The 10,786-nt window shown below is 37.5% G+C and overlaps 1 protein-coding gene across 1 annotated transcript in view; it reads left to right on the plus strand.

Annotated features, from left to right (window-relative positions):
- TRPC4 (transient receptor potential cation channel subfamily C member 4) overlaps window positions 1-10,028 on the plus strand; it is a 78,385-nt gene extending 68,357 nt beyond the window's left edge. Inside the window, exons 9-11 of the mRNA XM_053456339.1 lie at window positions 840-881; window positions 1,795-1,884; window positions 8,828-10,028. Coding sequence (XP_053312314.1) covers window positions 840-881; window positions 1,795-1,884; window positions 8,828-9,526 — 831 coding nt within the window. The 3' untranslated portion in view covers window positions 9,527-10,028. The remainder of the gene's footprint in view (window positions 1-839; window positions 882-1,794; window positions 1,885-8,827) is intronic.
- Window positions 10,029-10,786: the final 758 nt, after the last annotated feature.

The following is a 10,786-nucleotide window of genomic DNA, read 5'->3' on the forward strand; positions in this document are numbered from 1 at the left end:
AACAAATGTAAATGTTTTAATGGAAAGGTTATTTATAATGCAGTAGTGAATATAATAATTGTTCCAAATTTCAAACATATTGACCAATAATTGAAGCTATAATTTAAATTTCAAACATAGAACAGTAGCATTTAATGGCAGAGAAAAAAAACTGTTGGCCAATCTAGTCAACAAAGACTTGGCAGAAATAATAACTTTTCTAAAAAAAAAAAATGTCTATTTCCAACAGAGGCTAAAAATAGGGTTGCTTGGGTTTATCCAAGTTGAGTTTTCCAAGATATTTCGTCTTTGATTTATCTATATGAAAAAAAACCCTTAAGATCTTTCTAATTTAGCCTGAAATTGAGGAAAAACTCCCTTGCAACTTGACTCTGTATCCAGGGCTTTCAATAGGCCAGGTTCCTATGAAGGAGCCGCAGAGATGACAGCAGTGGCCCACAGGCATCCAGGCATTTGAGTTCATAATTAATTTAATGTAAAGCAGCAGCTTTGTTTCAAAGAAGTATTAAAAATAGATCCTGGATTTAACATGGTTTTACATCAAGTGAGAACCAGGTGTTTTTCTTGCTAATTGCTAGATCGCTACACGGTTCTTTATATCTAAACACCAAAATGACTTTAATTACTATATTTTAGGAATATGTGATGCATTTCATTATTTTCCTTATTATTTTCATTACCATTAATTTTGGAATGTTTTTATTTCTGTAGAATATTCATTATATTTATTATTTGTTTTTAAATATACTAATGTGTATGATTATATTGTATTTGTAGATAATAGTTAATTATTGGCTGTAATGATTTTTTCCTTTATTTTCCTTATAATTGTACTGCAGAGAAGAGCAGCTGATAATTTCCGAAGGCATAATCAATATCAGGTAATTAGTTATGCAGGAAACCAAATATTTTTGCACCATACCATGGGCCACATAGAAGCAAAAGGAGGCACTTTTTCCTTTGGAATTTTCCCGCAGTAGCACTGCCTTTTCTTGTCCATTTGATGTTTTGGGGGAAGCAACCAAGAGCAATTGTAAGACAATACAATTTAAGAAGTGTAGTGGCCTAACATAAAAGAGGGAGAGATTTACATTACAAGGACCCTTGGCCACATTGACCAGTTTTAAAAAGTTAAGCTTTGGATGATTGGCATTGACGTAAATTAAGAGAGGTAATCGAGTCTTGACTTACCTTGTTGACCCCATGGTGCTGTGAGTAAATGCCTAGTCTGCCTAGTAAGACATCTGTCTTTGAGAGGAATGCATTGAAAACAATTAAACGTGGCAAAACAGAAACACAATATATATGTATATATGAATGTAGATTAAAGCAAATTAAAGTGATTAATATTATTCATATTTACCTGTATGTATGTCCTATTTTAACTCGGCACATTGTATATGCCATCTTATCTTTTTTCCTTAGTTGTATAAACATGCCAAAATTATTTGAAATATACACCAATATTGTGCGGTATGCAAGCTTTTTACAACCCATCAGATGTATTATTATGTCATATATACATAAATATATAAAACATCCTTAAGGGAGAACACAAAAATAATGGTAATGTGTGCACACATTCTTCAAACGAAATTCATTGTCTGAAGACATTTGCACAAGTCTAGTAAATATTAGTATAATAAATGTATGATTAATACATATTTAGAGCTACCAGTTCAACCATGTTACAAGTAGCAGATTTGGCACTTTTCACATATCCTACATTATTGCAATTAAGTTCCCCAAATAAAAGTATTTAACATACGACTTCTTTATTTTTTACTTTGGTAGGAGGTGATGCGGAACCTTATTAAGAGATACGTTGCTGCAATGATAAGGGATGCTAAGACAGAAGAAGGGTTAACGGAAGAGAATTTTAAAGTATGTTGTATTCTACACATTTGTGAATGCCTTATTGGTTGCATGTATTTCTTTGTTATTTCTTCATTATTTAATCATTATTGTTACTGTTTTTAAAATGTCCCCTTGAATGTTCTGCATGAGCTCTTTACAATATAGATATTAGCATATGTGCCCACCATTTAAAAAGGGTAACCATCCTTCACCCCTTCCCATTTCTGTCCCTTGCCTCTACCCAAATATCTCTCCTCTGACTTTTCCCTGTTTCCCTGCTCTCTATCGCTCGTTCGGTTTTCCTCCCTCTTCTCCTTCTCTTTTTTCCTCCCCCCTTCTCTCTCTTACCCATTCACCCCTTCCCTCTTTCTATCTCTCTTTCTCCCTTTCCCTCTATCTTCCTCCCTCCTTCTCTCTCCCTTCCCTTCTCAATTTACCTATAATATCCTTATTTACATTCATTTTTGTTAATCTCACCTTTACCTCATTAATTATTTGAAAGCATTCTTTTAATTATTTTTCTCACCTCCTCCTTCTTCTCCATAACTTAATCCTGTGGAACCTGCATCAGATTCTATTGGCAGTCGTCCAACAAAGTCAATTTACTCTTGTTACATTTTATTTGTGTCATACTTCTCACTACCACACTCTGCAAATCTTATAAAATAGACGCAAACAATAAGTAAAAATGAAGTAGATAAAATAAAGTTAATTAAATCAACATCGCTGTACTTCCGCTCAGAGCAGAGGGGAGAAGATGGGTGTGAGGGGGGAGTGACAGAGCAGACTGGGAAGATTGGAGCTGGAGGTGGAAGGGAGAGGAAGGGAAAGCAGTGGGCAGCAGAGGGACAAAGGAGTCCAACAGAGGACATTTCTCCTTTTGGGAATTGAAACACTGAGCAGGACAGACACAATCAGACAGCCCTTGCTGATCCTCTTACTCCAACAACACTCTGTTGTGACCTGCCCCCTTAGGCTTCCCTCTGAGCCTTCCTGCCCCCCTGGCTCTGGCTCATTACCTCCAGTTCAAATCTTATCCTCCAAGCCCTTTACTGCCGTCTCTCTTCTGATATGCCCACTCCAGTGCCCCTCTGCTCCAACCTAAAATGTAGTTACATATGTTCAAATAAAGTTAATAAGGAGAATGGAGGGAGAAAAAGGATGGAGGGATGAAGAGAGAGAGAAAAGGGTGAGAGCAAACAGGGGAGAGCCAGAACATGGAAAAGAGGGATCTTACTTTAATCCCTGCCCAGCATGACTTGCAACTCCCACTCTAATAGGGCTATTTTATAATATACTACATATAAAACACAGTTGAACATTTATTTTGTTCATATTGAACAAAAGAAACAGACTAAAGGTAAATGCAAGGGCATGCTAAATAAATGTTTTATGCTTTTATCACACTAACATTACCATTTACAGAATTTACTGCATTCCATTCCATTTGTACTCTGTGGTTCTTGTTGTGATTCAACTTGCAATGTCTCAAAGAACTTCGAGCATGAAGAATTCCACTTCAATTATGTTCCAGTTCATTTTTGTCATGGTAGGTTTTTTAAGAATGTTCTGCATGTCATCATCTGGATTGGAAGTTGCATCTTCTATAAAAAAAGAAGATATATTGTTATTTTTATAATTAACACTTTGTGCTTTTTAGCTAATAAGGAACAACATGGGTGCTAACTTCAACCCATAGACAGCTAAAAGACATGCAATGTGTGATCAGTATACTGGATTTAGCGCAAATTTAGAATTCTGACAAATTGAGGACTGAATTTCCAAAACAAAGGGTTTCTTGCTCCTTGATTTCCAATGTTCAAAAAGGTCTGATGCATGCAGAAGAACATCTCAATATCTTAACTGTGTGGAAGGGAAAGACACTGATGGGGTTTGTTTGCATGAGTGTCTGATTAATGTATGGCTAGGTTAACATAGAATGCTGGGTTTATTTTTGTTCGTCTTTGTGAGCAATCTGTGGAATCCTAACATAATTAAGCACCAAATTAACATTTATGATGGAATGTATAAATAATGCTACTTTTTGGACAAAAGCACCTATAATTTCAAGATTGGGGTTGTTAGCAGTGATGAATCATTCTCAAAACATTGTTTTCAGACCTTGAAAACATGGGGTAGACGATGCAAAATGTATTCAACTTTTCTGTCATTGGCATTTCACTACTCTTATGTGTTACATAGTATTTGAAGTTATTTGACTTTCAAGCCTTGACTGTTGTAGCTTCGATTCTCCGGGCTAGGCTTAACTCCCCATTAAAAACCCCCCAATAATGACACCACACCATAAATATGGATGAGAAAAGGCCACAGCCAATTTTATTTATTAGAGTCATTGTCACGCCAAAACCTGAAACAATAAACATAGGTGCGTTAACAAGGACAATGACTCAAACACCAACATGTAAATATATACATTAAACACCCAAGCTTGCCAAGCAATCCAGGTACCATAACCAAATGCCACTTAAGGAAGGGACATACCGAGGTGCCCCCACCCTGACCTGAGGTTCCAGCACTGACAGCCAAGAACCTCCCACCAGATGTTACCAACCATTCACTTACCACCACATTAACCCCCTGGATACCTGGCAAGCTGCCACCCCACAGACTGTGACAAACGACACAAACCTACAAACAAAAGAAAAAAAGGGAGGGAGGGTGGGACACGCAACCAGGTAAGCTAACCACAAAAAATGGTTCCTGAGCCCGGGAAAGCAACCACTTATATAATCTTCCCCCAACCCCACCCCCAAAATTCCCGCCAAAAAGCCTACCCCTCCTCCGCACAACAGTCAAGGCCCACTATAGCCCATGCTGGCCCCCCCGTGGGCATCATTATATCAGTCTAGATTTGCCATCTAGCACAAAAGGATGATGCCTAATCAAACCCGTCCCACCCCCTTGGATGCCTTACATTGCCATGTAATGTGTTGCTGCCTGTACACAGCCACAATCTACACTTCTGTCTGTGTATGTCTAATCTATTTGAAGCTGAAGAATATTATAGAACAGGGGTGTCCAAGTTTTTTCTGCAGTGGGCCACTTCATCAGAATTGTATACGTGCGCGGGCCGCACTCATTTTTCACTGTGACAAAAAATATGGCCTTTAATAAAATATGCAGATTAAAATAAAGTAAAATGACACAAAACCTTTACTCTTCCTCTCACTGATTTCTGGGCCTAGAAAGTTTTGCGACTACAAATTCAGGATTCCCTAGATTTATTCTAGGGATGAACTAAAATGAAAATTCTGGACCAAAACATTCAGGGTTCACTTAGCCAAAACCGAAAATGACCCCCACCTTTAAAAATAATAATAAAAACTCACATTTTTAATAAAAGTAGGTAACACACAACTGGACAAAATTAGCAATATGACTTGGCAACCAGTAAATGCTGGCAACCCAAGTCAACCAGTAAATGCTGGTACCTAGGTATGATGGGACTGTGCTCGCTGTGATTGCTGTTAGCAATCACACTCCTATCATGCCAAGTCAGCCAGTACATGCTGGTACAGGGTGGCTGTAAGTGATGTGCAGACCCCATACTGCTGGCAGCATCACTACACAAGGGGGGCAGCTAGCTAGGTTTCAGCATGTACTGGCTGACTTGGCATGATAGGACTGTGATTGCTACAGCAATCACAGTCCCATCATGCCAAGGTTCCAGCACTTACACATCCATCCAGTAAATACTGGAAGCTAGGCACTATGGGACTGTGATTGCTGTTAGCAATCACACTCCTATCATGCCAAGTCAGCCAGTACATGCTGGTACAGGGTGGCTGTAAGTGCAGACCCCATACTGCTGGCAGCATCAATACACAAGGGGGCAGCTGGCCAGGTTTCAGCATGTACTGGCTGACTTGGCATGATAGGAGTGTGATTGCTAACAGCAATCACAGTCCCATCATGCCTAGGTTCCAGCACTTACACATCCATGCTATCACACACACACACACACTCATTTATTCATATAATCATTCATTCACAGATTTATTCCCTCAATCACACACACTCATTCAAACTCCCTCCCCACCCCCTTACCTGCACTGCAGCTCCTCGATGCCGCTTACAGACTTCAGCACAGGGCGCGGCCTCCCTCTGCCTTCTCTGCTAAAGCACAGAGGAAGTAGGATGTCACGTGAACTCCGCTTCCTCTGTGCAGTCCAGAAGACCCTCCCACAAGTAAGTAGCAGGGCTTGAGGTGCGGCTCGCGTAAGATCGGTTGCCCTGGCTGCCGATCTTACGCGGGCCGCACCTCGAGGTCTCGCGGGCCGCATTTGGCCCGCAGGCCGCATGTTGGACACCCCTGTTATAGAACATTCATCACTATTTCAACCCAAAACACCTTCACTAGTGTAAAATATAGCAATATACACAGTAACTATACATAACTATGTAGCAATATTTTAGCTATTTTTATTATAGCACAGTGCATGTTTTTCCACCTTCTAGTTTAAAATAGTTGTTGTCATATGGTGACTTGACACATGATAGTTAAATATTGCACTAATCTGAGCACAGATTTCACAAGTTCAGTTTCTAACACGCCACAGAACTTGAGTCCTATAAAAAGCAGCCAAAAAGTCACTCATAATTAACACTCCATTCCTTGATGCATGTTAATAATTTTAGCCTTTTTCCTTTATTATATAATGCTTCACCAAACATGAAAACTATATAATATAGTTTTCTTTCAATCAAGAATGTCATTATTCTGCCAGATGTCTTGTAATTTAGTAATTCACATCTAACCAACCAATAACAATCATGATTCATTTCACATTTAAAGACTCTTTGCTTATCATATATTGATACCATTGTTTTATAAAACATGTTTCACAGAAGAAATTTTACTATTTTGGAAATATAATTTAGGTGGGGGAATAACAATTAAATTCATGCAAATATTTCATATTTTAAGTATCACAACTAGTGTATAATCTTCCAACATTCATGAGGCTTATTATTTATTCAGACTACTGCATGACTTTACTATGAATGCAGAGATAAGCTTAAGATCACTATAATTATCCTAACAACTAGAATCAATGCAGAGCAGATACGTATTATAAATTGTAAAGGCACAGGGGGGTACAACCGGTATTGTTGCACCAGGCCCAGCTGCCCTGCTTGGCCACAGGGAAGCGAGGCCCCAGCTGGCCCTTACAACCAGCTCCCCTCGGACTGGCGTCCCGCTCTTGAGCTAACCAATATGTTAGTATTTTGTGTGTGTGAAAGTAAAGATGTTAGTCTGTGTAAGTATTAAAAGCAAAGCAAGAATTCAGCACATAGTCGGCAAATACCATTCAGGAACACATATCTAAGGCAGAGGTATTGGGTATTATTTCACACTATATGGCCAGATATTCATTAGCCTGCAACTACATTAAAGTACCCCACGTTTGGCGAGTCCTATCTAACTTTCCAAGGCTATATTGCTTACCAAGGAGCTGAATCAATGAGACTGCACTGCATTTTAACCCATTTGAGACTCTCAAGCAATGTAAGGCCTTCTCTGGACACCATTAACGAGGCACTCATTTGGCAGGACGGGGGGGCTCAACCCAAAGGTTTGGTCAGAACCTGCAAATATTCACAGCACAAAAAATACAAGTGGATGAGCTGAAAATCATAAAAAGAATATGCATACAGATTCCTGAGTTGCTGCACCAGTAATAATGACCAATAAGTACATAAAACAAGGCAAGAATTAAAAAAATACCATTCAAAAAATACCCTATCTAAAGCATGAGTATTGGGAATTCCGTCACACTATATGCCCATATATTGCTTAGCCTGTACCAAGTCTGGTGAGTCCTATATAATTTTTCATGGCTATATTGCTTAAAATGAGCTAACTCTAAAGTGCATATTTGCAGGTTCTGACTAAACCTTATGGGTTGAGCAACCCCTCCTGCCATGCAGGTGCCTCATTAATGGTGTCCAGAGAAGGCTTTAACTTGCTTGAGAGTCTCCGTTGGGTTAAAATGCAGTACAGTGTATGTTAGTGGGTGTGTGAACGTGTATGTTGTTGGATAGTATGTTCATGTATATAAGAGTGTGGTTTTAGTGTGTGTATGCATATGGTGTTGTGGTTGTCCCTGTTATATTAGGGTGGAGTGATGCGTGGAGAAATGGGTGGGAGAGTGGGATGGACATGGGGCAGGCTGATGGGAGGGCATGGGGGCCCAAGCGTTAAGCATTTATTTGGCCCCAAGATTTCTGAATATTGCCCTATAAAGGCATCTTACATTTAGCAATATAAAGTTTTGGTTTTAATTGGTTGTATACCATATTCCATTCTATCTTTTATCCATCTCTATCTATCCATTTATTTCTGCCGTGTATCAATTAACCTATATAACTTAATATGTTTGCTCATTTATGGTGATCCATATCATTCCCCCAAAATAGGTTTTATTTTTTATAGTATAGTGGTTTATAATATTATTGTTTCAAATTTCAAACTGTCACATTTCAAAATCAATTTTGTAGTGTTCTATTGAAAATGTCAAAATTATAGTTATTCGGTGTAAAAGTGAGAAATGATAATTTGGATAACAAAATGTACCCTAGGGTATCTATTGTGTTTCGCTCTCAACAAAACTTGAATTCATCCTTAGAGACACGTTTGTCAAAATAATTAGTGTCCTTGTGGCAATCTTAGCTCTATGTGCATTTATGTAGGAATATTTATACAGTTAAATATAGATATTTGATGTAATGTTGGATGTGAAAAATATATATATGTTTATAAGGTAGCTGCTGATCTATATACAGGCCAATTTTACCAAATGAATTAGACAGTGATTCTTGTGCAATGTTCAGAATTGGTTTATATCGTTAGATACTTTTATATCCTGGGTTGGGTGCACAACTAGCAAAGCATTTTATAGCAATGTAAACCAAGTAATAACAGTGTGTTTTTTTATATATATTTTAGGAACTGAAGCAAGACATTTCTAGCTTCCGCTTTGAGGTTTTGGGGTTATTAAAAGGAAACAAGGTTAATCTCCAAGCTTTAAAAATGAATAATGGTGTGGCAGATGTTTCAGACACGGAAGAATCAGGTGTAACTAAAGAGAAGAGAACCAGACCACAAAAAAAATCATTTAGCCTTTTTGACATAACTACTCTGATTCATCCCAAAACCGCAGAGATAGCGACGGAAAGACATAATAATGTAAGCAATGGGTCTGCCTTGTTGACAACTGAACCTACTAAGGAGAAACAGAGAAAAATACACTTCAGCAAAGACATTAAAAGTTTTGGGTTGTTCAATAGACATTCCAAAACCTCATATTTGCAACAGAGCTCCAACAAAATATACTCGGTCTCTGAAGAAGTTCCAAACCAGCAGATCTCTGATCCGAGCGAGAAGACCCTTCATCTAGAAGTCAAAGCTCCAGAAACAAATTGTGCGTTAGATGTAAATACACTTGAATCAACAATAACTAATGAATTGAAGGATACCTCAGTATGTCTACCTTTACAGCCTTCAAGCAGTTGCCATGGCTTGGTAGCTGAAAATGAAATGAACACAAATGCTACTAATCACAACGTGGAGCAAGATACAACTGACAATGCAGACAGCGCAAACAGTGACTCTCTTGCACAAGAAGATTCTATAACAAGACTGTGATAATCAAAATAAGCAGTAGCGTTATTTGTATATATAAAATATATATTTTACATAGCGTTTTTTTTGGAATGTTCGGATATACGTTTGAAAAACCTGAGTAACACTTTGTCTACGGTAAAATTGTTTCTGTAGAAGAATGGCAATATAACATAGGAATATTATGTTTCGCACATGCTCCCCTTACTGTATATAGTAAAGAATAGGATATCCATCTATTTTTTGCAATAACACAGACCATTGTAAATAAATAGAAACATATACACAAATACCACATTTACAAATCTAATTCTATGCAAAGTAAGCATATTACAAAATTGACATATATGTACTATATTTCTAATTTAGGATAATGGAAGCATATCACTTTGTTGCATGCAATATTCATCTAAAAAGAGAAGAACTGTTAGAATTAATATGCACACAGTATTCTGAATGCGATCCACTGCTCAGGGAAGTCAAGAAGATCCTTTTTTCTTTCACAAACTGGCTTTGACAGTACATTGTGGAAACAATTATTTAATATATAGTGCTATTTTACCAGTGGTCTTTTACTTTTTAAATCTATGTAGAGCCTCACTTAGAAAAGTTCTATTATATCCCACTATTCCAGACTAGGAATACTACGCCTAGATATGTTTGCAGTATTTTGACCACCACAGTCTGTGTAACTGTTTCTGGACTGACAAAGGTCTGTACATATCATACACACCACTGGCAGATCAATTTCTAGTTATAATTAAACAATACTTTCACTGGAAGTATTACTACATTTTATATGCATTACCATAAGCATACTAAACTACATCCCAACATTTGAGGCATGGCTTGGGGCAGTGTTTTACCAAGACTTTGTATACTTATTTGTGTCCTGTCAATATATATATATATATATATATATATATATATATATATATATATAATATGTAAATTGAGTATGGTATCTAAAAGATTAATAATGGATTTACGTTATAAATCTAGTTTCTGCTGTTTATAAACATTGTGACCTTTGGGGTTGAAGAACACTGTGATATACTCATACCCAGGAAACATTCTGAGCTCCTTCAAAAACTGACCATCAGAAAGAGGACTACAGGGATTTAGGTGCCAAAGAGGGACTATCATCCTAATATAGATAACTTTGGGAGTTATTTACTAATAAACTGTCTTTAAATCTTTGACATTTGCATTAAACAAATTCTCAGTGTGAACCAAAGTAAACAAACTGTTTTCTTGTTTTAACTTTAAATCTTGGTTTTATTT

Source organism: Spea bombifrons, chromosome 2 (genome assembly GCF_027358695.1).
Source record: "Spea bombifrons isolate aSpeBom1 chromosome 2, aSpeBom1.2.pri, whole genome shotgun sequence".
NCBI classification, from domain to species: Eukaryota; Metazoa; Chordata; class Amphibia; order Anura; family Pelobatidae; genus Spea; species Spea bombifrons.